Source organism: Chanos chanos, chromosome 13, assembly GCF_902362185.1.
Source record: "Chanos chanos chromosome 13, fChaCha1.1, whole genome shotgun sequence".
NCBI lineage: Eukaryota > Metazoa > Chordata > Actinopteri > Gonorynchiformes > Chanidae > Chanos > Chanos chanos.
The window spans coordinates 15639583-15667008 of NC_044507.1; the positions used below are offsets into that span (position 1 = coordinate 15639583).

Sequence of the window (27426 nt, forward strand, 5' to 3'; positions counted from 1 at the left end):
GCAATATTTTAAGATTCACATCCATCGAGGATTTGATATAACGTCTGAATTTGTGGAATTATTTAGAACTTTAAGTAACGGGACTGGTTAGAGCAGGTTAAACATTTAGCGTAGAAGAAAAACGTCTACCCAAGCTAATTGGTGTTCATGAAACTAGTCAAACAAAATGGCAACTAACACATTTCAAATAAACTTTATTATATACATCAATCTTCCATATAAAAAAATGTTGGCTGATAGAGGGGTGGGGGTCAAGAAACAGACATTATCATTAGATTTTACCAAAATTTTCATAATACGGATCATTTACTAACAAAACACAATCATGGAAAGTAATATGTAAATAAAATGAACAGGTAATAATGACAATACAGATCTCTGTCACACACAGGCCTACCGGCCTTTATCCTTGAAGAGTTAGCAATGAATCGACTTCTCCTGTATGGGATACTATGGAATATGAAATCTTTTTTTTTTCTTTTCTTAAAACGAGTTCTCGGGTACAAACAGAGCCCAGTCTGACAGAGTCGCATATCATTCATCAACCAAAATACAGAATTTTATATGGTCGCTTTCCTTTTCCACACAGAGTGCCTCTTCTTGCTTTCCGTCATCCCATGGCTGCGAGGCTGTTTCATCTCACTGAGGGGGGTGCAGGGTTTAGTGAGACCAGAGTGAACTGTGGAGGATGAAGCCATGGAACAGTGTGGGACCACTGAGAAACGGTCCTAAGGACTAGCATGGTAAGTTAATACAGACACAGGAGGCGGAATCAGTGCTTCTCCAGGGCTTTAGTTAACAGGTCATTCAGACGTGAAATCATAGGCCGAGGGTCGTCGTTAAGCCCGGCCGCAATCATGGCGTTATCATAGATCTGCGAACATGGAGCAAACAGAATTTTGTCACAGAGCCATTTTAAATGTACAAGGGGAAAATGTACAAATTAAAATAGTGGTAAATATTAATTATAAAAGCTTACATTTACAGCTAAAGTACTTGATGACATGAGGTATCAGATTTTAAACTGGAATTGCGAGTGTTGCCCACAGGTGTGTCTTACCTGCTCAAGCAACAGCTGGGCCAGGTCAGGGTTTGAGTCTTTCAGTGCATGAAGCTTCTTTATCAGGTCATGTCTAAAATCCAAAATGAGAGAAATGTCCTCACGTGAAGCTCAAACATACGGAATCCCACACATAAAATATTTCGTAATTGCACGTTTACAGAAGCGCTGCTGCAGAGAGGGGTTTAGTCTTGTCAAACAAACTGATGTAGTTTAACCGATGAATATTTATGCTGAACATAAGAAACACTGTGTAGATCTTCTGTCTATCATAACACTCCCTGTTTTCACAAATTACGTAAATATCCGAATTCCTTCCATGTATCCAGAGAATTCGTCGTGTGTTCCTCATTGTTATTCTCTCTCTGTTCCACTCTTGCAGTCTCTGTCTTTTCTCTTTACCCAGCGTTAATCTCCAGCGTGGGCTGCAGTATCTGTGCCCTCTCCTCTGAGCTACGGGCCAGCTGTTGAGTACGTAGGAAGTGACGCGCTGCCCCCATCTCCAGCACCGTGATCATGGCTGGATGCGTGTCCAGACGGGGGGTCACCTAAGTGGATCACAAGCCAGAGAAAACCATTCACTCACCGGGCAGCACAGAGTGCCATTAACATACATATGAACACGTTCACTAACCTATGGAGAATTTAATGATCCTGTGTCATGGAAATGAATGAACTTTTCTGTGAAGTGGCTAGAAACTGTGTTAGTATGTGTAGTTGATGTTTAACACAGAACTGGATCTTCTGTTACCTTGATGTTTGTCACTTTCTGGCCCAGTAAGTTTCTCATCCAGGCCATCAAGTCTTCTGCCTGCTGTTCTGTAAGTCTCTCAGATGCTACGACAGGCACAGATATATGAATTTCACTAAAATTCTGTGCTTAATCTTAAAGTGAACTGTTTAAATGATCATGGGAGCTTACCAGGCTTGCTATCTTGAAACTTCTCTTCTTTGTAGTGGTCTACCACAATGTCTGTTTCCACAGAGATGAGCTTCTTCTTGTCAAACTCTCTGAGGTGGAGCATGGTGAGCTCATCAAACTGCTCAAAGCAAAACAGAACCTGCAGGGGGCGAGAGTGGGCCAAGAACATCAGGTTCCGTTCAGCATTCCTCTGTATATCGTAAATTTGAGTAATATCCAAAGAAACCTAACTCCCTTAACACAAAACACAGATATTAAACCCAAATGTAACCCAAATCAGCGTTGCCCACTGTTCAGTACATGTTAGACAGTGTTAGCTTCACTCTCACCTCCATGTCCTTCTGTTTCATGGCTTCAAAGTAGGGGGAGTGCTCAGCTAGGTGGCGATTAGGAGCACACAGGTAATAGATGTTGCGGGTGCCTGCCTTCATGCGAGAGCCATACTCCATCAGACTGGTCTGCTGTCCCGCGGGCAAGGCCGAGGACTCAAAGCGCAGAAGTTTTGCTATATCTTCCTGTAGCATATATAAAGACACGGGTCAGGATCGACATCGACGAATACCTGTATCACCTAACGCAGATGGGGAAACTGGCCGACTGAATGCTATCGTCAAGCTTTGAACTAAAACCCATGTTTAAAAAAATTCCAATCTTCCCCCAGAACGCTCGTGTCCTGTCACCTTGACGTCCTGCTCAGGGGTGGTGATGATGCCCTCCCTAATGAACAAACCGAAGTCCTCAAAGAAATGGCCGTACTTCTCCGGCTCCTTCTTGCTCTGGTCCAGCAGAAATTTAATGACTCGCTGCTCCAAAACATCTCTCAGCTTCCTGAAGGGGAAATTAGTTGAAAAATCAGATACAAGTGTTCAAAAGAAAGACAGGAGAAGGAAATAAGTGGATGGGGAACAGGAGTTGAGGGGGAGGAAGGTACAAAGAAAGAACAGGAGGAGAAAGGGAGCAGTTGGGGTAGAGGAGAAGATTATGAGAAAGGAAACAGTAAGAAAATGCAATTGTAATTATGTTTGGAATGGACAAAGCTTTTACTATGAAGAGAGGGATTAGAGATATGAAATAATCTTACTTGATGAGAGCACTCTCCTGAAGTAACTCTCTGCTGAGGTTTAAGGGGATGTCTTCACTGTCCACCACGCCTACAGATTAACACACACAAACACACCTTAGCAAATGCACTAGCTAACACAAACTGAGCTTAAGTACTTTTCTGAGGCTACTTCTTCAAATCAGAACGGTTTTTGACAACTGGCCAAAAATCTCCTACAAGCTTCAGATGTGGGATGGAAATAAGTTTGATGCCCAAATTTAACCAAACGATTACTGAGAGAGAGACAGGACTGTGTCATGATTGTATTGAGCAGGAAAACACTGAGAGAAAATAATTATGCTGTGATGTGTGAGGGCACTCAAAGACAAGAGAGAAGTCAGAGAAACTGACCACGTAGGAAGCGTAGCCACTTAGGCAGGATGTCAGTGGCTTTAGTTTGAATCAGGACCTTCCTGCTGTACAGCGCTACACTGGAGCCCATCTCCCTGCTCACATCAAACATAGATGGTTTCTGTTTACGAACGAGAGTGAGAGAAAGACAAGGAGAGAGAACAACAGAAAAAAAGATTGAATACCTCCATCTTACTCACTATATTTTAAAATAACGTCAAAAAAAAAAAAAAAGGCGCTGACCCTCCGTCAAATGTTTGCTGACTGGTAAAGTACAATTCCAACCCGTTTCTGTGAAACGGCGCCACCTCCTTACCATTTCGGGAACGTAGAAGATGCTGCGAATGTTAAGCGGGGCGTCGGCACGGTAGTGCAGGGTGTAACGGGGCTTGTCGTACGCCTGTGCCACATAACGATAAAACTCCTCATGCTGCCATTCACTGATCTCTTTAGGTTCCATCATCCAGAGAGCCTGGATACACAGGCAGAGAGAGAGAGAAGAGGCCAAATGAATGTGAGGGAACTGACCAAACAGTACTACCAACATAAGTATATGAGAGAGAGAGAGTGAGAGAGAGAGAGAGAGAGAGAGAGAGAGAGAGAGAGAGAGAGAGAGAGGTTTCAGTAACAGTGCCAGACTGAGCTCTCGCCTGTAGTGTGTTGAGTCGTCGACCATTCAGAAAAATTGGGAAATTGACAAAGTTGCTGTACTTGGTCACAACCTCTGCAAAATTAGAAAAAAGCAATTGTATGTAGGAACTCAGACCACAACTGAATTGATGCCTGTAATACAAAACTGATACCGTCACTGAAAGTAAAAGTAAGTTGATAAAATAAGTTGAAATATCCTTTAAAGTCTCATAGAGTTCTTGTACCTTTCACACGGTCCTCAGAAGAGAACTCTTTGCAGTCGGCTTTGAGATGGAGCACAATCTTGGTGCCCTGTCTGACACCGGTAGCCTCTGCAATCTCAAACACTCCAGACCTGGAGAGACAAACATCAGATACTGACCTGTAAATAACTGACACACAGATTGACATACACAGGCTTCCCACACCTTCTTAAAGATCAAATTCAAGGACTTTCCAGGCCCAATTTCCTCAAATTCAAAAACCCAACACGGCATAGTTTGAGACATGGATCAAGGTTAATTATTGTTACAACACTGAGAATTTTTATACTGAGAACTAGCAGGCTTTACAGGAGCTCACAGACAACAATTAAAAAGATTAAATAAATATACTAAATATATAAATTCAAGCACTCTCAATAACCCATGTCTATTTATGTCTATTTTCAAAAACTTTCATGGATTTGATTTTTTTTTTCTCAAATTCACAAACTTTCAAGGATTTCAAGGGCTCGTGGGAACCGTGCATTCAAATAACTGACAAACGAAGTCATCATGATGCTATAGTTATATTTATTTAAGAAAGTGAATTGGTTTCAAACATAGAAATCTGACAAAGAGAATTAAAAATATTGTCTATCAACAGAATAAGAAAAGTATGTCTCTCAAATACATGTAACGTCTGTTTTAATAACCTGATAACTTTCTAAATGATTCTATTTTTATGATATACTTCCTTCCTTAGAAGCCAATGCTCATGTTATTGAATTCTCTCTCCTTCAGTCCCTATTCTCTCCCATGACAAGCAACTATTTCTAAATCTTACCCATCCGAGGACCACTTGTATCCAGGACTGCCTGGCTCCGCTGACTGGGAATAGACCTCCACTTTGTCTGCGACCATGAAGGCTGAGTAGAAGCCCACACCAAACTGTCCAATGATAGAGCTGCTGGCCTCAGCTTGATTCTGCAAGGCATCCAGGAATGCCTGCGCAGGAAACGACCGACGCAACAGACAGTAAACGGAAGAGGTCAGAACACAAGAGAATGGAAAGGAAATGGAAGAGAGAAAAAAATAAGAAAGTGAAAGGAGAAAGACATTTAGGAGCAGGTGATTTAATTGTCATAATTTGAGATTTAAAACACGAAAAAACCCATTTGTGAAAGAGGTGTAATGGACATGATCAACAAAGGGAAGACATCACAGAAATCAAGACGTGCCTTTGAGCCAGAACGTGCAATGGTACCCAAATTTGCCACCAGTTCCTCTTGAGTCATCCCGATCCCAGTATCCTAGAGGAGGGAAAATAAGTATAGTTGGCGACAGTGTTCTCCTGTGGTCAAACAGGTTTAAATTCATTTAGTCTCACAGAACAATAATACAACACCACAGTGACCAGGTACAGTGTTAGTAATGGTAAACATACGAGTGATAAACACCTATACAAGTATTCCATAAAAGACACAGTGGGATTGTGGATTTCATGCCTGCATATACCTGAATAGTGAAGGTGCCTTTAGCTGCATCAGTCTGTAGATGGATCTCCATGGATGCAGTTTCTCCTCCTCCGGATATCAGCTTATGTCGTAGCTTCTCCAAGGCATCGCTTCCGTTAGAGATGAGCTCTCGGATAAACACCTAAACAAGGGACATGTGGGATGTTAATAAGTTTGTAGTGAAACAATGGAGACTGCTGCAGAGAATCTTAAGATAACAGTATTACAATCACAGGGACTTTTCCCTGTGATTGTAATATTATTCCTAGCAACACTGGGATGGGCAATTTGGTATATTCTCTTATTATGACATCACATACATTAATCACCAGCAAGAGTGTGCTCTCTTAATCAAAACTGTTTTGAAAAAAGATGCTAGATTTTGACACCAAAACAACATTCTAACCTCTTTCTCTGAGTACAAAGATCTTGCCACAATGTCCAACAGTTTCTTAGTCTCTGCCTGGAACTCATGTTTAGAAAGGGAACCTTAACAGACAGGAGCAAAGCAGAAAAACACAAAATGAAAAATGATCAAACTTAGTTTGTTACACATATCCCGAACAGACTGGAGGACAAAAAGTGAATATTTAGCTTTTCTGTCGTATGGTGGAGTCTACGAGAGACAAATGATATGTCCGTTACCTTGAACGCTCTCAGTATCGCTAATGATGGTGTGCAGCGGTTCCTCCTCCGCACTCTCTGCCTGCTGTGTGCTGTAGGCGCGATAGGTCACACTGGCACCGGGATAGAGAGAGCCCAGCAGTCGGGATCTCGTATGATACTGGAGCCTTGCATTTGCATCAGCTGTCAGAGATATTAGTAGTTTATATGCAAGAGCACCGATCTGAGTATGCATGTAACACAGTCTGTCGATGTCAGCGAGCAATGACACCTTATTTAGATATGAAGATACAACTGATTTTCATACTTTTTGCATGCCATTCTACAGTCAATTAAGCAGACATCTGTCAGTCATGTATCCGTATTTCATAAACGCGTTTAAAAAGTCCATAAATCGGCTCATACACATCGTGACGTTATACCTTGACAGGTGGACAGGTTTCATATGACAGCTTAAAGTTTAACTGCATAACACCTAGATAAAACAGTTTACCTCTGCTGAGCGCTCCTGTCACAATCCTACTTCTTAAACTTCGAGTGGAAGAAACGAGCCGCGAGCTGACCCGTTGAGAGGCTCCAAGAGCAAATTTCGCGAATGTTAGGCAACGGGACATTTTTGCTATGTGCTATGCTTTGACCTACCGCTGGAAAATACAGCGTGAGTGTTAACCAAGTATGCGTCGTCGCTGAGCTCGAGGACCCTTTCAGCGCTTGCTGATGATGTCATAGAGTAACCAAACCTTTGCCGGTGTAAAATTACTCGTTTTTATAAGATCCGTTGCATAATATATACCATTAATTAATTAGGAACATAAGGTATGATAGAAAATATCTCATTAATTTACCTCAAAACATTAAAATCGGGGGATCTAAAGCCTTTATTTGAAACAAGCAGACAGCGGATTCAAAATACTAAAATTAAGAACTGAAGGACTGTACGTTCAGCACAGTAAATTGGAAAAAAAGCACTATAAAATTTTTCTAGTTTCGCCATATTGCCAACATGCAGCAATATGGTTCCTATATAAGACCAAACAAACATCAAGTGATTTTTGACAAAAGAAGACTCTTAATAGATCGGCCTGGTATCTGTAACGTTGAGGAAAACTGAGTTAACATGACTGGCTAAATTACATGACTGTCAGAATACATAAAGAGTCATTTTAATGATGCTTAATAAAGAAATAAATTCCATAGAGTGAAAGGACCACCAATATTTATCTCGTAATTAAAATAGATAAAAAGGGAAGTTTACTTAAACGAGAAACAAACAAGTACAAAATATACTTTGAAAATAGAATTTACTGCATATTAAGGAAATACAGGCATATCATTTTGTTACAATGTGCGGCTCACATAAAGATATGGAAAAAATATTAATCAACAAACTTTTTTTGTTCTGACTGAACAAATGAGAGAAGGTTAGTGTGTAGCAGAATCTACTTATAGGACAAAAGGTTAGACTTCACATGGATGAAACGCCTTGGCAATGTGTCAGTGTCCTAGAGGTTCTTAGATGTCTTGCATAATGCCTGTCTGGCTGTTCAGTGTCATCGGTCACTTTTTCTGCTGGATCTTCAAAATCACTCAGTCAACTTTGTGTGACACTGTCCTGTTTTAGGCACTTTTGGGTGCCTGCCGCTCTTTGATGCGTCTGTCCATCATGAAAGGCTGTCAATGTTGGCCAGGAAACGCTGAGCCCACCACTCATCCAGGTCAATAGGCACAAAGTCTGTGGAACAAAAAAAGACACAATTATAAAGTACTCTAATACCAACTACCATTGTCATCATTACCATCTTGCTAATTATCATTGTATTTATCACATAATCTACCAGCATATATGATCAAATACATGTTTAGGAAAGTACCACTGTTTAGGTGATAAATATTGCATTTGTTATCTGAACAGACCATTCACTTATCTAGGACACCAGGCAAAAAGTTCATGGAAAAGACTGATATTTGAATTTGGATATATTTGAGAGGTACAGTTATGGTTATCCTGTGGAGCTACAGTCATTAAAAGAGATCTCGGTGAAATATTCTATTTCAATTATACCTGTGTGTGTGCATCTTCTTATTGACTAAACACTAATCACATCTATTTCTATCAAAGATAATGATGTCATATATGGCATATAGGATTTTAACACTGATTGTCTTCTGATGAGCATCTCATGCTGAAGGATGTTTTGCTTAATCATGACTGAGTCTCATGAGCTCATTGCGTTCTGGATTAATTAACCAGGTCCATTATCCTGTTGCATAATCTAGGAAGTGAAATGCAGGTTTGCAGTATAGACAGAAGGATAGAGAGGTAAAGTAGAATGAGACTGAAAGCCACTCACTTTTCAGCTCTGGGTTGGGAGTTTTCTCAGTGTATTGCACTGGTCCCTGACCACTCGCTCCCTCACCATCATCTCCTAACTGCTGCTCTACCTCTTGCCAGGCTGCAGGAGAAAACAAAAACAGTAAACTCTCATCAGTCTCAGCAGAGTGAAATTATGGAGTCCAAACAATTCATTGATATGAATTTGTTGAAATGAGAATCGCGCTGAAGCATATTTCCCTGTAATTCTACTACACTGTAAAATCTATAAACATCAAAAAGTATCAAGGTAAAAATCAGTTTACACAAGATGTAAAAGCAAATAATAAAAAAGTTCAAGGTTTTAAGGTTTATTTTCTCATATAAATTCCACTGGCTTTGTTTTCAGTGTCATGGTTTTGATGACAGAGAAACTTCCATATTAGTGACCAGAGAACAGCTTATGTATTAGCTTTTTTTAATGATTAAATTTGAGTTGACATGAATGCTACACCTATCTGTAATCCTTCTTTTGAGAATATTTCCTTTTTTATTCCAACAATTTATCAGTCACAACATATTAGTCACAATAAATCTGTTTCTTTTGTTCATTCTTTCTTTTTTGTGCATTCACGCAGTTAGCAGGAGAAAGTGTGTGCACTAGCAGTGACATTGACTGAGTGTGAGAAGTAGGACTTGGCATATGACTATCTATAGTGCTATCTGTGTCAGTACAAGTGCGTGAAGATAGACCAGCAGCACAGTAAGTAGGCTACATAACATTATGATTGCAGTGAGACAAGAGTGACATAAGAGAATCTCCATATGTTTATGTGATCTTCATTTGTCTACCACAGCTGGGGCAGTCCAGCTCACAGGAACAGTTGAATGAAAGATATATGGTCAAAATCAAGTTTAAGTATGTGACAACCAACTTGCACTGACTTTAACAGAATTAGGCTTACCACCATTAAACTGTATTAACATAAAATTATTTGATTCCAAAATGTCACAAGAGCACTGGATCACCTTCATATACGAACTTGACATTCTCTTCATGTGCTGAAGTGAAGCCCTCAGTTTGTAAGTTGAGTTGAGGGGTAGGCAGGGTGTGATATTTTTTCTTGTTCAATCCATTGAACACAAGTTTTGGTGAAGGGGAACTGTAAAGAAATTATATTATTTTTATGTCACCAATATTGATCTTCACCGATAATAAGAAACCAGGACTATAAATGCAGATGTTATATATTTATTTACTTATTTACTTACTTACTTATTTATCAAACAAAAAACAAATCAACTGTACCTGTTCTCAGATATAATATTCATTTCATTCCATCTGTACATAACTCATATATGCCTTATCCCTTGCACATTATCTGTAAATATTGCCTCATCAGCACCTTATTCTACCATTTGCACTTTCTGGTAAGATGTAAAATTGCATTTCGTTGTACTTGTACTATGTGTAATGACAATAAAGTTTAATCCAACCTACTCTAATCTAATAATTAACTTCAACTCACTCAAAATGAACTAATCCAAGAAAACATTACACTGGACGGGACTGTTCTTGAAATGTGAAACAAATGGAGAACAGTGCGCTTTCTTAAAAGAAGATACTGTCAAGGTTTGGCGTGAACGGCCAGGCATTTTTGCATTTGAACCTTCGTTGTTGCCATACTTCCGATACATCCCAAGTTACTATGGGGACGCAGTTACGAAAGGCAGGCATGCTGAGCAGGCTACAAACAAAATAACGATTTAAGAATTAAGAATTCTTCCCTATCCTCTGTTATGAATTACGATTCGTAAATATTAATCGGTTATTTAACCGGGTCTTTCCATAAGCTCCACCTTTGAGATCAGACTAGCTAACTATCTGCCTAGCTAGCTACCTTTACTCCTAAATACTTAAACACAACCTTTTAGCCACCACACTCCATTTAACTCGCTACTTTTTCCACACTTATAGAGATTTCCTCGACTGTCGGACAACAAAACTAGATGACGACATAATAATCTGTGGGTAAAAAACTGCTATAAGCTCCAAACAGATTTTGTAACTGTTAATGGTAACAGTGAAGTCTCACAAGCATGAATAGCAGTGCAGTGTTTTGACCTAGCAGCACACTTGCAACGTAACCTTGCATCATGCAAGGTCATACCATGCTTCTGTTAAATGGAAGTATTTTGGAAACAGTCTCATTGACAGTATTTAAAGAGTCAAACTGTTTAAAGAGTCAAACTGACGCTCTACGGACAAAATAGTACACTTGCTCCGAATTTTTCTGTGCTAAGATGACGACTCGACTGGCGTAAAGTAATGTAAATTTAGTGCCATAACACAGATCAGTTAATTGATAGGCAACGGTAATTCGCTCGATGCTGACTGTCTCTGTTACATTAACAGTTAAATGGACATATATACATATTCGCGTGTGTCCCACCATGGCTGCATTAATTTGTCTTTCTCAGGTGTCCTACCCACGTGCACAGACTTGAGCTGAAGATATGGTTACCAACCTTGATACTGACCAAGAAGTTTGTTTATTCTTGAAGCCGTTGTCAATCTGTTGTGTTGGGCCTGTAATAAAATATTTTAATTATACAACTAAGTGACATGCTAAACATTATATAATTGCGACAACACAACATTAGTTGTTTTATTTTCATGTTTCACATCATCGTGGAATGGAAACGAAAAAAGTCTGAGATGGCCAAAATGATAAAATGATTGCATTTGTATGGCGAATAAACTGTGAGAAATGATTCCGATGCAGGCCAAAGAGTGCTTAACACTCACCTGTTCGTCGCTGTGTTACAAGTTTGCTGGGACCTCTTGTTATTGTGTACATAATGTGGTAACAAACTCCGCTCAAGGGTCTTTCAAGTACCCCGGGTAATGTATTAGTTCAGTGTTCACAGAGGTTCCGTTGATAAGAAATATGTGTAAATGAGAACCAAACTAAGCTCTCTTTGACAAGTTGCCCGTTGTCGCATCCAGTGTGGTAAAAGAAAAAAAAGATATTTGATAAATTTGTTATTTATTCGTCCAGTCTCCTTTAAATGGGAGGCTTTAAAGTTGTCCTGGCATGATAACACTTCTACGCTCAACGCAGACAACTGTTCTGTAACTTACTGATCGACGCAAAATAACCAGTGGAGTGTATGAATATATAACTATATATGTTGATATTTGTTGGTCCGCCCAAGTTGCATTCGAAGTTTGTCTGCTGGATTTGTTCGGTTTGCACCAAGCTCGAACTGGCGTTTTCTTGCAATATCTGCGCAGAGGCAGTCGTGACTGTGATCGTAGAAGTCCTCTGGGGGTGCGATACCAAATTCTGTTGAAACAGAACTTGTCATTGAGCTGCGGACTGTTCGCGCACACCGACAGCCAGCTGACGTCGCTACACGCCTCCTTTAAATCTTAAAGGACTCGCGTCTTAATTCTTGACTTCTGATATCCCTTCTATGAATTTTTAGGGCGCATTATATCTCTTATTCATTATGATTAACGAACAAAATACCATGGCTCAACTCTATAGTCTGATTCTGCAGATAAAGTTCTTTAACGAGGAGAACCATTGCTGTATAGTATTCTTACCTCAAGTTTTCAGAATCATACGTACATATTATATGTTATATGTTACTGTGTTATTAACTCTTTCGCTCATGCTAGGCCACAGAACGAGCATGCTTAGTCATAACTGTGTTATAGAGCAAACATACTGAGAGTATATTTTACGAGTGGTGTTTTAAAATGTTTTGTCATTTCTCATATCAGTTCTCATGTCAGTTTGTCTGGCACCCTTTATGTCCACTGTCAACAAATAGTGGAAAGAAGAAAAAAACCATTGTGTTTGTTGCTGAGGGATTCCTATCAGACCAACTGTGAAGAACAGCTGTTTTCGAGGAGCCAGCAATACTAACGCTCTGTTTGGTTGAATTCTTGTGAATAACTGCCTGAAACAGCAGGTGTTCACATTACTTTGATATCTCCCCACATAATAGTGTTGGATGTGTTCTATTACCACTCTAGATAAAACCCTGATTACACTGTTTGTGGTTGTGTCTGGTTACAGCACTAGACAACAGGCTGATCTTTACACTGGCAATCTTTGTCACGTAACTTTATCCACAATAACTTGGACTTAAAGCCACATCATGTGCTGCTAGCAGTAATACAAAGAAGCCTATAAAGTTCAGAATTTTAATTTAGTAAATATCAACTAATTTATACCAAAGATGTTGGACAGTGCCTATACATTTCACCCAAAAATGTTATACTGTTTTTGTCTGGAGGAGATATTCCATAAAAATCATAACAGCAATTGATTCATTACTGTACTAACATCAGATGATAGCAGATGTATTGGTCATGGTCTGACCTGAAACTTTTGTTACATAGCATGACCTCTCAATAATTAACTCACATGACTAAATAACAGCATGTAAGTTGCTGGACACATTAGGTGGAGAGGGAGAGAGAGAGTTATAGGAACCTTTTAGAAATAGATAACAATTCACACTGCACGATAATAACAAAGACATCATTACATTGTTTATATCATACCAGCCGCAGCCTCTGGCATAACTGTGAAATTAACATTAATTAGACTTGAGAGTGCTCAGCCTCAGGTATGAAAAAGTTGGATCACTATAAAAAGAGAAAAAGAAGTTACACTTGGGCTTTTACACAGAGGTGATGGCTACATCTAGTGGTACATATAACAAAATGCAGCTAGTATCTTCAGATTAACAGTGTACCAATGGGTTTGTTGCCATGTGTCAGGGAGTGAGCTGTATATATATATATATATTTTTGTGACACAGTTTCACTAGTGTCAGTCGTGCACTGTATTCACCACAGTGTACCAGATTTCATTAATGTGTTCCTGTGCTGTTTGGATTAGTTTTTGAGTCCCTGTGTGTGTTGAAATAATGCCACTGTTTATTTATTTAAATAACACTAACTCTAAAAAATCTTTACTGTAGTATATGGGGAAAAAATGAGATGATAACAGTTTTTTTCCCTTGTCTTCGCAAACGCCATTGTAATATGAGAGTTTGCACTGATTCACTTCTCTGTGATCAAATCTGTCATTTGCCCATTAACAAGACTCTTTGTGACCATGTGCTCTACGATCAGGCCTTGGGAAACGTGGTCTGTCTCAGCGTGTACACATGTCTCCTTAAACAATGACACACCTCAGACGTTTAAGTAAGGCTTTAAAGGGGAAGAGGGATGAACAATAAAAGCCTCATAAGGTGCTGAGACCCATACAGCTCACCGTTACGCACATGCAAACTAGGACACCCTGCCCAATCATTAGAGAGAAAGGGGTCCAACAGAACTGCTGATCACTTTTCCCAATCTTGTGAATCTGTGTGACTGTTTCCATCTTAGAACTATTTTCTTTTACCTGTTACATCCTTTAGTAGCCAGGTTGCGTTCGCAGTGTCTTAGTAGAATGCTTTTATTCCAAAAGATGGTGACTGTCCAAACTGATTAGAATGGTTCAGTATCTTTGATGATGAAAACCGAAAATTCTCAGGCTGTGCTTTTTGTTAAAATGAATTACAATAAAATTTCAATGCTTGCTTCATTAAATGTTTATTCTCTGTTTTTGTCCAGCTTTGTGTTTACCGCTGCATTGCGGAATACACTGAGATCTGCTGGATGTGGGGTTAATCCATAGTCTGAATGGGTGGAGACGCTGGGATTACCAGTGGTGTGCACAGAACACAGTCTGTGACACTGCTGATGAATAAGAACTGCGGAAGGTGTAAGTGGGCCATTGAGAAAAGGGTTGCGTAACTGTGATACCGGGGATAAACACATGGCGCCTGGGAAATATGCATCGCATTCTGGAAAGTTCTGACAGATGTGGTCAGGGCCAGAGCCTCTTAAAGCTTTATCAGCAGATCTAAGATGCTTCCTGTTGTATGTATCTCTGGAAACTTCTAGTCTTTAAAAAAGAAATGGTGTTCTTTGTAGCTTTATACTGCCACACTATAAAATATGAAATTTCAATTTGTTAACATTGGTTTCAGCTCACATGTATATATATGTGTGTGTGTGTGTATATATATATATATATATATATATATATATATATATATATATATAAGTCCTATGATCTTAAAAAAGAAAGTAGGATTTCTAGTAATCAACTTGCTGTATGTAAACTGCTGCATCCTGGGAAACTCATATGACCATATCTGCCACTCGTCACTCTTCATTTAATTTGCATCTGCAATGGAAAACAAAAGGGGATTGTTTCTCTCTGAGACTGCACAAATGGTTGTGACCACATAAGCCCCTTCTCTATCACCCTATTGGTACAGGTATCAACAACACTGTTTGGGAGGGAACATTTTCAGGACAGGTGCGAGGCACAACCATAATCCCCATAAGATTCCGGGGGGGTATAAAAGGCTGTCTGAAACATTCTCCCATACAACACGCTTGGACCTGCCAGCCACATCATACCTAGAGGAACTGAAATCTACAGCCAAAGTAAGTCACACTGGTGCCCAGAGCAGAGTAACTGACAAGAGTAAATTATATCTCAATGATAGCTCCTTAACAGCTGACAGATATTTATTCTGCAGATTGGGAAAAATATGACTTTTTTAAGGGTTTTTTTTAATGCTTTACTGTGACAACTATATTCAGTTGATGTTGGTGCATTGCTTAGGAGGATTGTATTAACTAAAAACGTCAGCGTTAATCATATGATTTTTAAATGTATTTGGGTTTTTTTTCTCCAGTTCTGTCTTTTTGTGACTACTCTGGGTTTAGTCTGCCAACACTGCAGAATCTGAATGCAAAGACAGCAAGGCCTCTATTAGTAGCACATGCACTCATGTGAATGAATTGATCAGATGAGGCAAGAAACTGAGCTCCAGCGAATTCAGCATAATGGGCTCTGCCCTTTCTCTAATGAGATTAATGCAGATCAACAACAGTGTAGAGGGCTGCTAGATTATTTAAAGTGAGGATTAGAGAAATCTACCCACTACTGTGGTACTACATAGAATCTGCACCCTGCCAAGGATTTCTGATTACAGACAGAGAGAGTGATTTACTTTATGCAGGTAATGGAGAGGGACAGACTATCCCCTATTGTACTCAGCACAAATTAAGTATCACTTAATTTAACACATGTTTTTATAAACAGACAGGGTAGACAGGTGAGAAGCAGAGTCTGAGACTGTGCCCTGTTGTTAGTAAGTGCTGAACTGTCGGGTTGTAATGACAGGTTGCTATGACTTTAAATTAGCTGTCCCTGATAATATTGCGAGTACATAATAATTCCACAACTGCATAGTAACCATTCTGTACGTATGGACTGTTCTAACAGAATCAAATTGTTACACAAGACTTCACTCTGCGAGCAGACTCTCTGAGCTAATGCACGACTAATTGTAAAATTCAACATGAAGCACATATGATATATCGAAGTGACAGAAAAAAAAAAATTAACTTTGAGATGGAGATGCTGTTTTGTAGATTTTTTTTTTTTCGTCAAATTTGTTTCTCTTTTAGACAAGCACCCCATTTACGGTTCATTTACAAATTTCAACAGAGCCTCTTACCAATCGCAACATAAAATCTTGAACATGGACATCTCCAAGGCGGCACCTAAGACTGCCAGCAAACCCGTCACCAGGGTCTCGGGTGTTACGGCTCCTGGCAGCCCTCGCAAGGGACCCCCTAAATTTAAACAGCGCTCAACACGCCAGTTCAAAAGCAAGCCGCCAAAGAGGGGCGTTCTTGGGTAAGCCACTTTGATGAGCTTTTTATGCAGTTGTGTTGATTAGATGTTTTAAATATAAGATTTGATATTAAGCATGCGTTCTGATTACATACTTTTGTCTATTGTGCTCAGGTATGGTGAAGACATTCCTGGAATGGAGGGCTTGGGCACAGGTGTGTATTCATTTTGACAATATTTTAAAAATATGTGTTATGTTTTAAGCAGTCCAAAATTTTAAACAATTTCATTGATCGCCAGGGATGCGTGTTTACGTAGACATGTTTGGGTTTTACTCACTGGTGATTAATGTAACTGTGATATTGATGATATTGGTCTTCTCCACAGATATCACAGTGATCTGCCCATGGGAAGCCTACAGTCATCTGGAGCTGCATGAGTTAGCACAGTATGGCATCATTTAGGCTGGAAACCTGTTCAATAACACACAACAGATCTGGCTCCCCTTCATCAACAATGGATTTAAATCACTTTCATTCACTCAGTCAGTTGATTGAAAATATCAAAGAGGATTATCACGACATCAAAAAGGAAGCCAAGAAAAACATTAATCAAATGGATTATTATTCCCTTTTGATTAAGCTGTACTATCCCTAATACTTTGTGTGTCTTTGTGTATCCTGTCAGTCCACACTCATTTGTAAAGATATTTTCTCTTAGTGGCACAAATTCAAATGTGTAATACTTCAATCTGTGGACCCGATCCCACGAAAGAGAAAACTAATTCACGTCTGAATCTAAATATCATGTGCCACCTATGATATGAATAGGCATATTGTCAGGCTTACAATGCTAGGCTGTATAGACATAGTATTTATATAAGAGCATATTATGTTCGATTTTAGTGTTTGACTCTCACTCTCTCTCTCTCTCTCTCTCTCTCTCTCTCTCTCTCTCTCTCTCTCTCTTTTCATTTTTGCTTGAATGGTACACATATCTATGAGTCCTTCTCAAGCTGCCAAGTTGTGCAGATTCTGTTGAGTGCTGGAATTATGAATGCCTGTATCTGCCTGTGGAGCGTAAACAGGGAGCAGCTCTATCTGATGAGCCTGGCCCAGTTTACTGGCCTTAAGGGTGTTTGTTTGTCAGGGGACTCTTAGTCTGTATGTGAGGAGACTTGATTGGGCACAATTCTCAGCAGCGCAGTAATGGCACAAATTCAAAATAAAGCTTATTTTTTCATATTTTTGAAATAAAATGAGTTTTTGAGTGTTTTTGTTCAAGAAAAATATTAACTTACAGAATTGCATCATTTTTGGACTTGGCTGAAAACATTTAATTCTGCGGACTGTAGAATTGGATTGAGTAACCATTACTGAAAAAAAGGACTGAATGGCCATTTTGAAAACTCTTTTGAATTTAGAACCTCCACTTCTTTTGTTCGCTATTACGTCAAAAGTCATGAAATGAAGTGAAGATTATTTAGTGCACTATGAAACAAGAAATTTAGTTCATATCAACACACAAGATTAAAGAAATATAAGAAGTCAAACCAGTGACATATCACCATAAATTAAATTGCTTTGAAATGTTCTGTTGTATTGTACAGTTACGGACAAATTGAATATGCAAATCTTTGACACATCAGCATTATGTGAGTTTCAGCTGTACTGTGACTTATTAACATGGAAAACGCAGCTTTTAACATTTGTTTCTGGATCCCAGCATGTTCATTTCAATTAAAGTCCACAATGTTCAAGTAACTTTACGAACTGCATCCCATTGACATCACGACTGTCGAACGGCTTGTCTTGCTATTGCCTTACTCCACTGAATTTTATCCAACAGTCGTGCAGTTACGATAAGAGTTAGGATCTGAACCCCTAAAAGAACGATGGCTACGGTTCCGATGAGTCCGGAATGCTGCTGAATCCAGCGGGACATGCCTCCGAGGCAGCCTCCCAGAAAGATCACACTCTGAGCGGAGAACTCATCCAGCTGCTGAGCCCCCACACCACACTGGGAGTTCCAGACTGTTCCATTCTCCATAGGGTCCACACAGCATGAGGGAGGCACGCTACAGGCTTGGATGCCAGGGGCTGAGCAGTTAAAATAGCTGTCATAAAAAGACCACAAAGAGTTACTCATTCTACAGTCCACAATGCTGCCTCACATCATGTTTATAAATTACACAGGTCTTAGAGTGTACAAGTGCAAAACAGTATTAGTGTTGGAATGGAGTGTTGGCAACTGCAGAGCAGTTAGGATAAGCAGTTATATAATTTCCTACACAAGTCGGAGATTATCATGCAAGCACTGCTGAAAAAGAACCATATCCAGAATATTTAAAAAGTCACTTTTCTTTTTTCTTTCTTTCTTTTTTTTTTTTTTTACTATGATGAACTTTTTTCTAGTTTTTCTGCTGGGCTCTGTTAGCATATTAGCTCCATACTGACTCACATGTTGATTTCCCAGTCACGGTAGTTGTCTGCTCCACAGCACTGCAAACCCGTCTGTATTTCATCCGTGATGAACCTCAGGTCCAGGTCATCCTGGTAACGGACCATGGCGGCCAAAATTCCGGACCGCATCAAGCCCACGATCTGGCCCTGAAGGCTGTAGGCCACAATGGCGACTAGAACCTGTGCCGTGACCAGAATCAGCACAGCCGCGGAGAAAGAACGGAGCAGGCAGCTGTTCTCCCTCAGAGCTCCAACACAGCCCGTGAGACAGAGCAACGACAGCACGAACCCCAGAAAGACAAACAGGAACATGGGATCAGTCCCAATGCCACCAATCTTTTCCTGGGCAAAGCTCTCTTTAGCCACCAGACCCCACAGACCCAGGACCAGAGTGACCAGACCCAGAGCAGTAAAGAGCAGGTTACTTGTGAAGAGACTGTACTTCAGCAGGTAGTCACACAGGCCGGATAAACCATAGACTCCGTCCCTCTCCCCTGTCTCAGGGAGATTTTTAACTTCTGGCTGGTGACTCTGTGGGGATTGTGTACCATCCTCAGGGCCCAGGTTCACAATGGATGAGGTACCCTCCTTTACTGCATCTCTCTTAATGGTATTACACAAAATAACCAACTTATCAACAAACAGGATCGGAAATTACAAAGAAAATTTACTATACTTTGAGGATGCAATAAGAATTTTCATGTAAAATTGCATCTTGAAGTTTTTTTTACCAAGCCTATAGATGTGCCGCATATTGAGATGTCAGAGAGCAGGAGAAAGGAGGCAAGCAGATGATGTTTTACCTTTGGTATGAGCGGACTGGTTTCCTCATTCTGTGCATTTCCCCTGTGCTTCCAGAAAGAGCGAAAGAGTGGAAACCAGCTCATATTTCCCAATTAACGGGAGAGGACTCTGTACACCCTCTCAACCGGTCTATCCTGAGATTTCTAGCCACGTGAAAAGGAACAAGAGAATGAGAGAGCAGAGAAGAAAGTGGACTTCTGAGTAGGCTTCCACTCACTAATGTCTGTGTTGCTGTGAATTGCAGAATCATGTGACAGTCAGCACACTGAGATTAAGGAGCCCTTGTTGCGCTCTATTGATCATGTGTGTACGTGTGTGGACGGGAGGACCAGTGGTTCAGCCTGCACGGAACCGGTGTGGATCACACGGCCCACAGCCTGAGGCTATGAATTTATTTCAACGACGTCAAAGGAAAGCACTGTGTTAAGACAACGGCTTGACATCAGAATTTTATATAATGAATATGTGAATAATCCTTTTAATGAGTGAAGAAAACCCTCTCTCGCAAAATATTAGATAAACCATCTAAAATATCATACAGGCATATAACTAAAATATATGTTTGTTTTTTTTTTAAACAGCACTTTTCAAAAGAAATTCCTTTAAAATGACGACCCCTGCGGTTGATTCTTTTATGCCCAGAAATGTCATGGCAACAGTAAACTGTAAATCCTGTGACGATGGTAATATATGTGGTAATATTAATAAATCTGTCCCTTTTAGGCCTATTGTGTCATGTAAATCAGTAGCATCTGTATGCCTGAGAATCTCAGTCCGCACTACATAAAACATTCTCCAAACTTGCCAAACTAGCAGCACAGGGCCTGAGACAAAGCAACGCAGGATACCGCAGGACTGTAAATTTCCAAGTCCAGTTCTCATAAATTCAACCAAAGTGTACAGTACAAAGTTCTCGCAATTTCTACTTACTGAAAAAGCACCTAAGAGGATAGTGGCAGATACATTTTTTTTTGATATTTTTCTCTGAAACAAACACATTTCAATTCTGATAAAAAGTTAAAATGGCCTTTAAATGAGCCTGAATGTACTTAATGATCATTAAGGACACTCTCTCACCCTCAGTAATGACCTAATCTGCTATTTTCCGGACTGACAATATTTAACCTTTCACCTAACACTTTATGTTGTTAACTGTATGTCCACGAGGGGGCACCAGAATGACACGATAACTGGAAAACTGAAATCTTTTAATCTGTTACAGGTGCAACCGTTTGTTACATTATCCAACAATCTCCTTGCAAATTCTCTTAGGGGAATTTCAGTGACTCTACACTCTCCAAGAATAGAGAGGGAAAAAATGCAGAATGTTACAAATCATACTCTTTGGCTCCAAAAGTACCTACACTGCAGACTCACATGGCCTCAAATACCAGATTTGCACCCATTACAGCTGCTTTTTCAAACTACCTTGTCCATTATCAGAATTAAAGCATACCACATTTTTCTCCTGACAGTGGTTTATCGGGTATGCTGATGAAGAACTCTTGGCTTTCAGATTGCCTGGTAGTCTTGGCTTGTATTGTCACTAAGGAGGTTGTTAAGAGGATAACCTAACGCAGTAGGCATTTAAGGAATGAGATGAACAGATTTTCCTTCTCCAGAACCAAATGTAAATTTCACCACTTTAAGACAGTCCCAGCAGGGCCTACAGCTATAGTGCTACCCCTGTATTTCCAATCAAACGTAATGAATGGCCAATTTATCTTGTCCTTTAATTGGCACAAAATCACTCATTAATCTAACGGCAAAAAGTTATTTGACTTTACTCACATGGATCCTGTATGACTCTTTAATAATTCAATATGATTCCCAGGTCATTGCGTTTTAAAAAGTTTATTTAAACATTTGCGATGTAGAAATGTATTTCAATACATTTTTTTTTAACCAGCAGCAATCATTTATATTACGCAATTATGTGGCATTAAAAATAATTTAATTAGCAAATAATTCAAATGTACATTGGCAAAAATAAAAAAAAGAAAACTTTTATCTGTATTCTAAAGCAAATTTCAAGTTTCATGGGTTAAACGGCGAGGAATTGTAACTAAAGGGGTTTCCAAAAAATACTACATAAATGAAATCACGATATGGCTCCTTGGATATATTTTTTCTCTTCTTTTTTCTTTCCTCCTTTTTTTTTTAAACAAATCTAAAGTTCCCTCTCTTATACAAACAAAACCGGTGTGATAATTGCATATTAGCAAGGGGGAGAGTAAGAGGAAAAACAGAGGGAGAATGAAAGAGAGAGAGAGAGAGAGAGAGACAGAGAGACAGACAGAGAGAGAGAGAGAGAGAGAGAGAGAGAGAGAGAGAGAGAGAAAGACTGTTTTCCACCTCGCTGGCACTGCTGAACCTGTGTGCTGTCATTCTTTCCTCAGGCCTATGCTGGTCAAGGTTGGAGAGAGTTTCTGGATTTACCCCAGGCATTTGCGCATGATTCGGCTGGCTGGCCATGCTGAGAAATAGGGCCAGTGTTGTGATCTGGCTGGCTATGCTGAGAAATAGGGCCAGTGTTGTGATCTGGAGCTCAGCGTGCAACTGAAATAGAAAAACGGAGATTGAAGCTGTACTTGAGCCTACTGACACAAGGTCAGCTCATCTGCGTTCATACGTCCTCGTTTGGGTCGCGAACTATTGGCTGTTACTTCTCAATCCAGACTGTACCAAATGCTCTGCCGTATGGTCATGGTTTTATCGATTAAGGAGTATATTTTTTCCCAATAACTCAAGATTATAAATGTCCTGAGTGTGTTCAGGGCTGCATGGACACTAAAACAGATGGTGGTCTGTCTTTAGATGGGATAAACACAACTTTTAAAATGATCGCTTGGCGCTTGTGTATTCCCTCAGCAACATTTCTGTTGGATGGACAATGTCAGCATGTGTATCTCACATCCCTGTGATGTTCCACTGTTTTGGTCAAAGACTTTATGTCTTCTGACAAGAGAATCTATTGTGCCCAATAGAAATTAACTGAATTGTTTGAACTGATTTTTTTTTTTGGCCTTTTTGAAAAATGTAATTTTTCTTTTCAATGGCTACACAATGTTCCTTCATGCAAATGGTTTTGTGTAAAAAGGATTTATAAAATATTGTTGCCATTAATTTAATTCATCTCCGGTTTCTTCCCCATCTGTGGAGACCCTTGAGATTTACAATGACTGCTCACTGGATAGATTCCCAGCACTTCTGATTGGATGGTTGCCATGGCATTATTCCACATTGTGCTATGCCTGTGAGGCAAACCAACCCATTACCATTCTCATTTTGGCAGAAGAATTATCTTTTTTGGGGGTATTTGTCTATTTTTTTAACCCAGATTCAATTTGTGATCGTTGCCCAAAGATGATGTTTTTGCTCTGGTAATGCCAACGGCTGATTAGTGGTGAATCTTGATGAGAACTCCTTTGTCATGGAGATTTTAGGTCATTAGAGATTATAAACACTTGTCATGTTTGTTGTCATGAGTCATTCCCTGAGGCATTTATTATTAAGAATTATCCATTACTGCATGTAACCTGACCACTGCAAAGTCTCTTCTCTTCTCTTCTCTTCTCTTCTCTTCTCTTTTCTTTTCTTTTCTTTTCTTCTCTTCTCTTCTCTTCTCTTCTCTTCTCTTCTCTTCTCTTCTCTTCTCTTCTCTTCTCTTCTCTTCTCTTCTCTTCCCCTCCCCTCCCCTCTCCTCTCCTCTCCTCTCCTCTCCTCTCCTCTCCTCTCCTCTCCTCTCCTCTCCTCTCCTCTCCAAGAATAAAAATAATCTTAACTTGTAATGCAAGACATGACATTGACCAACATAATCTTAACAATTACCCATTTCCTGTCTCCTGTGTCATCGTAGTTTGAGAGGAGAACATGCCAGAACTATTTGAGTTATATTCTATTTAACCCATACATAGCAAAATGATCTGTATCATGCCTTATTTCTCTCAGTGGGTTATCTCTCATCATGGCAAGCTGTCGCATTATGGTTTCAGCTGCTTGTTTTTGCGCAATGGCTACTGATTCACCGAGTCAAAGTTTCCATACCCAGCTCTGACTCTGTGCAGTTTTCCATCAAATGATTTATTCTGATCACGTGGCTGCTTCGGAGTGTCTGCATGGTTTCTTGAACTAATTTTTCCCCCATTTCAAATAAATCTCAAATATGCTGCTAATATTTTCTGTAGCCAAGAAGGTAGATCTGCATTTTTTAAATGACCTTATTTTGCTTACAGTAATGTAATTTTTTGCAGAGACACAATATCTTTTCGCTACTTTCTCCAAACAGATGCAATAGAGGTCCAAACATCTGTCATAAACAAGTTTATTTGGAGCACAAGACCTAAAAGTACTGCATATATGTGTGGTAAGATTTCATGAAAATAATGTTATTAAAATCTGATTATCACTGTAAACGGGGTAACAGTATTCTGTTGTTTGTTATTGAAACGTTACATAAAAAGAGTTCTGTTGACGTATCCTGTTATTTTTTGCTAAATTACTCAGCCGGAGACAAAACTTTTTGTTCCGAGCTTTTTTTTGTTTGCTGTGATATATTACATAACTGAAACTAACATGTCCATGTCCGACGACTCCAAAAGCCTTGAGACTTGCATCATTCAACAGAGAACAGAGAACCTCAACACACTCACAGCACATTGGGATTATGCAAGAACTGGACTTTTCTGTTTAAAGCACGCACATCTGAACAAACAGAAATCAGACCCCCACACTCCTATGAACAAAGGTTCGTATTAAACTCACTCTAAAGAACTGAAAATCCCCACGACTGCTACGAAACCACTCATCGACCAGTACGCAAGATTCAACATAATATCTTTTTAAAACCTGTTTACAATGCTTGACTTTCAGAGACCAATAATGTTGTCACCTGAATTCAAAGTTTTCAGCAGCACAGTCTTTAGCACCCTCTTCCATGCAAAAATTGGCTTTACATGTTTGTCACAGGACTTTTATCACATTTCATGTACTCTGTCCAGACCATGATGTAAGTTGTTATTCTCCTTTTTAAAAGCTTGGCTGTACTTATATGAGTCGTCACAGAGAGAACGGGAGAACTTGGCTCTGCTGTCACTTGGCTTTACTGACATTCTCTCTCACATACATATTTAAATGTATATGAGATTGACTTGGCTCTGAGTGGTGCAGATGTTGGACAGACAGCTACAGTCAGCTGTAGGAATGCTGCATTGGAATGATGCTCCCGCTTCAAATGCTTTGACTGGACACCAGCCTGGTCCTGGAGATTAGGCAGGGCCAGATATGATAAATGCTTTACGCCAACTCCGTCTTAAATCAGTGAGGACGATTACTCTGAGCCAAGTATCCGGCTGTGTGGTGTCATTGGTCAGTACAGACATGAAAGGAGGAAATTCTCATTAAATACACATGCTCTTCTGGGGGATGGGTAATCCTGTGTAGACAGACACATCAGGACAAACTTTTTTGGGCAAACTTTCAGCAAGAGAGTCAAACAGCATGTTGGTTTTTCCCCCACCGCCCATGCTTATCTGATTCTCTTTGGAAAATTGATCAAGAATGCCCAAAGGACAGGGACACTTATCTACACACCAGTCTGAGCAGAGACCTATGTATGAACATTTTTGAACTAGCTAGTGTGGTGTGCAATTGTATGGAGTAGGTGTGTGAGTGAGAGAGATGGCTACCATTCAGTCAGAATGAATATATGAGTGTGCGTGTGTGTGTGCGTTTGTGTGTGTGAAAGGGAGAGAGAAAGAGAGAGAGAGAAAGAGAGAGAGAGAGAGAAGGAGACAGAGACAGAGAGAGGGAGGAAGAGAAAGAGAGAGTGAGAGAGAGAGGGAGAGAGAGAAAGAGAGAGAGAGAGAGAGAGAGACAGAGAGAGAGAAGGAGACAGAGACAGAGAGAGAGGGGAAGAGAGAGAGAGAGAGAGAGTGAGAGAGCACAAAAGGATGCAATATTCTCCTTGGGAGTGTCCATCCAATTCTGGTGAAGGGGTGGGAACAGCGTGGATATGAGGATTAGAGATACACTTATAAAACTGCAGTTCAAGTGAGATTACATCAGTCTTAAAGATCGACGGGATTATACAGAGCAGGAAAATCATACGGCTTATTACAGCTAACCAGCCAGGTATTTACAAACGCATTTACATCATAATGAAGAACTTTTGATTTAAGCTATAAAATAAAAATATGCTCTTTACTAATTAAACATATCTCCTTGTGAATGCTAAATAAATCTTTAATAAAGATCTTTATTTGCTGATGCAGGCATATAAATGTTAAGCTTTACTTTAGATAAAATGTCTTTTCTAAACTTGATCATGTTTTTGTTTCTGTCTATGCATGATAATCCTTGTGAGCTAATCTTAGATCATTTTATTTTATGATACTTTCATTGCATCCTCAGAAGCCAAGTTTTGCTTTGAAAATGTGCAGCACAAAGTTTGGCAGTGATTAGTGATGATGTGAGCTATGCAGCGTTTCCAGGCTTTTACTAACATGATGCAGATTTCCAGTTACCAGAGTAACCGCAAAACTTCTATGTAATGTTTTACCAAGCATGCACGCAACCTCAGGGCGAGAATGTGCACAGCACATGTTGTGTCTTAGCGCTTGTGACCGGAATGAAATGGGCTTAACTTGTTTGTTTGTTTGTTTGTTTGTTTGTTTTGTTTATCTTTGGAACGCAACTGAAGCTGTAATAAGAGTGTCATAGGTTAATAGAAGTCTGTTATTGTTTTTCTGGGAAGGACGATGATGAGGAGTTCTGTTGCCTTGCTGTGTCTTCTCTCTTTCTCTGTCGCTCAGAAGAAGTGGAGTCAGGAGACATCAGAGTGGGAGCTCGGAGGTAGGAACCGAAGCTTTAGTTGTTTTTTTTTCACAACCCGCCCAACTACCTCCGCACCCCCACCCATCCCCCACCCAAGCATTTCACCACCCACCCAACTACCTCCGCACCCCCACCCATCCCCCACCCAAGCATTTTGCTGCCCCCCCCCCCACACCTCTCTCCCCTCCAATTTTACCATTGTTTTGTTAGCAAGTACAAAATTGCATACCATGACTTTCATAAAGCATGAAGGCGGAGACTTCTTAGACTCTATCCAAAGTCTGATTACCAATAAATAAAACCCTGTCCACTTTTTGTCTCTTGACATTTGAATGTCTTTAAATGTCCTCCTAACTTGGCTAAGGGGAAAAATTGGTTTACATGCAGGTCTAAGGTGTCACTCCATATGTTTTTAACACACGGGAAATGAGTTTATGATGAGTATGAAATGTTTATTCTTCGAATGATTTTCTCTGCAGCAGACCAAACAAATGGCAAAAGTTGCTCCAACCTAACTCAGGTGTTGGATAATTGGAAGTATGCTATCATGTACCAGGTTAAAGATCTACTCATCAATGACCATGCCTCTGTTTTACCTGAGTATGTCAGGTAAGTAAGTCCGAATTCTGAGTAAAATCAGTAAATTCCCATTCATTGAGCAGGGGGGCGTGGGGGGGGGGTAGTGTTGAAACTAGATCCTGAATGTTGGCATGGTGTTTGCTCCATATAATGTGTTGTTCCATCAAGAATGCAATTGAAACTCACATTTTCATATGCTGCTGAAAAGCCTTTGATTTTTGGTGATGAGTGTGCTGATTCAATATGATGGCTTTGTTGTTGTAATGAGCTCATTATGGAACTATCCTGTTTTTGCCAGTA

General features: G+C 39.8%; 4 protein-coding genes across 7 annotated transcripts; 1 reads left to right on the forward strand and 3 right to left on the reverse strand.

Moving 5' to 3' along the window:
* Positions 1 to 227: 227 nt before the first annotated feature.
* On the reverse strand, positions 228 to 7047 carry trap1 (TNF receptor-associated protein 1). 2 transcript variants are annotated; one of them, XM_030790679.1, is made up of 18 exons: positions 6900 to 7047; positions 6428 to 6589; positions 6189 to 6271; positions 5784 to 5924; positions 5507 to 5578; positions 5113 to 5273; positions 4311 to 4420; positions 4086 to 4159; positions 3752 to 3907; positions 3436 to 3556; positions 3064 to 3133; positions 2663 to 2810; positions 2312 to 2497; positions 1983 to 2121; positions 1812 to 1897; positions 1463 to 1608; positions 1061 to 1133; positions 228 to 874 (listed from the first exon to the last, which is right to left on the reverse strand). In XM_030790679.1, the coding sequence occupies exons 1-18, from the start codon at positions 7018 to 7020 to the stop codon at positions 773 to 775; spliced, it is 2151 nt and encodes a 716-aa protein (XP_030646539.1). In that variant the 5' UTR covers positions 7021 to 7047; the 3' UTR covers positions 228 to 772. The 2 variants fall into 2 exon arrangements, with proteins under 2 accessions (XP_030646539.1, XP_030646540.1); XM_030790680.1 differs by having other exon boundaries at positions 6428 to 6573; positions 6893 to 7047.
* A 692-nt stretch (positions 7048 to 7739) lies between these two features.
* LOC115826834 (MAPK regulated corepressor interacting protein 2-like) lies at positions 7740 to 11604 on the reverse strand. 3 transcript variants are annotated; one of them, XM_030790750.1, is made up of 5 exons: positions 11527 to 11604; positions 11259 to 11307; positions 9747 to 9880; positions 8758 to 8859; positions 7740 to 8138 (listed from the first exon to the last, which is right to left on the reverse strand). In XM_030790750.1, the coding sequence occupies exons 1-5, from the start codon at positions 11576 to 11578 to the stop codon at positions 8068 to 8070; spliced, it is 408 nt and encodes a 135-aa protein (XP_030646610.1). In that variant the 5' UTR covers positions 11579 to 11604; the 3' UTR covers positions 7740 to 8067. The 3 variants fall into 3 exon arrangements, with proteins under 3 accessions (XP_030646610.1, XP_030646609.1, XP_030646611.1); XM_030790749.1 differs by having other exon boundaries at positions 11247 to 11307; XM_030790751.1 differs by lacking the exons at positions 9747 to 9880; positions 11259 to 11307 and having other exon boundaries at positions 11527 to 11578.
* Positions 11605 to 16352: 4748 nt separating this feature from the next.
* LOC115826486 (retinal cone rhodopsin-sensitive cGMP 3',5'-cyclic phosphodiesterase subunit gamma-like) lies at positions 16353 to 16911 on the forward strand. Its single transcript, XM_030790349.1, has 3 exons — positions 16353 to 16510; positions 16622 to 16662; positions 16835 to 16911. The coding sequence occupies exons 1-3, from the start codon at positions 16353 to 16355 to the stop codon at positions 16909 to 16911; spliced, it is 276 nt and encodes a 91-aa protein (XP_030646209.1).
* Positions 16912 to 18235: 1324 nt separating this feature from the next.
* tspan10 (tetraspanin 10) lies at positions 18236 to 22957 on the reverse strand. Its single transcript, XM_030789705.1, has 4 exons — positions 22904 to 22957; positions 22153 to 22272; positions 18908 to 19512; positions 18236 to 18563 (listed from the first exon to the last, which is right to left on the reverse strand). Exons 1-4 carry the CDS (start codon positions 22955 to 22957, stop codon positions 18236 to 18238), a joined length of 1107 nt encoding a protein of 368 aa, XP_030645565.1.
* Positions 22958 to 27426: the final 4469 nt, after the last annotated feature.

Excerpts from the sequence above, each read along its gene's own strand:
- trap1 (XM_030790679.1), bottom strand. The coding sequence starts at position 7,020 with ATGTCCCGTTGCCTAACATTCGCGAAATTTGCTCTTGGAGCCTCTCAA. Across the intron at positions 4,160-4,310 it reads TTCTGAGGACCGTGTGAAAG|AGGTTGTGACCAAGTACAGC; the intron begins GTACAAGAACTC and ends CTAATTTTGCAG. Across the intron at positions 3,134-3,435 it reads GTGGCTACGCTTCCTACGTG|GCGTGGTGGACAGTGAAGAC; the intron begins GTCAGTTTCTCT and ends GTTAATCTGTAG.
- LOC115826834 (XM_030790749.1), bottom strand. The coding sequence starts at position 11,578 with ATGTACACAATAACAAGAGGTCCCAGCAAACTTGTAACACAGCGACGA. Across the intron at positions 11,308-11,526 it reads TGTAACACAGCGACGAACAG|GCCCAACACAACAGATTGAC; the intron begins GTGAGTGTTAAG and ends ATTTTATTACAG. Across the intron at positions 9,881-11,246 it reads ACTTCTTGGTCAGTATCAAG|TTCCCCTTCACCAAAACTTG; the intron begins GTTGGTAACCAT and ends ATTTCTTTACAG.
- LOC115826486 (XM_030790349.1), top strand. The coding sequence starts at position 16,353 with ATGGACATCTCCAAGGCGGCACCTAAGACTGCCAGCAAACCCGTCACC. Across the intron at positions 16,511-16,621 it reads CCAAAGAGGGGCGTTCTTGG|GTATGGTGAAGACATTCCTG; the intron begins GTAAGCCACTTT and ends TATTGTGCTCAG. Across the intron at positions 16,663-16,834 it reads AATGGAGGGCTTGGGCACAG|ATATCACAGTGATCTGCCCA; the intron begins GTGTGTATTCAT and ends TCTTCTCCACAG.
- tspan10 (XM_030789705.1), bottom strand. The coding sequence starts at position 22,957 with ATGTGGAATAATGCCATGGCAACCATCCAATCAGAAGTGCTGGGAATC. Across the intron at positions 22,273-22,903 it reads AAGTGCTGGGAATCTATCCA|TTGCACGCTGAGCTCCAGAT; the intron begins GTGAGCAGTCAT and ends TTTCTATTTCAG. Across the intron at positions 19,513-22,152 it reads ATCATGCGCAAATGCCTGGG|AGAGATGCAGTAAAGGAGGG; the intron begins GTAAATCCAGAA and ends AATACCATTAAG.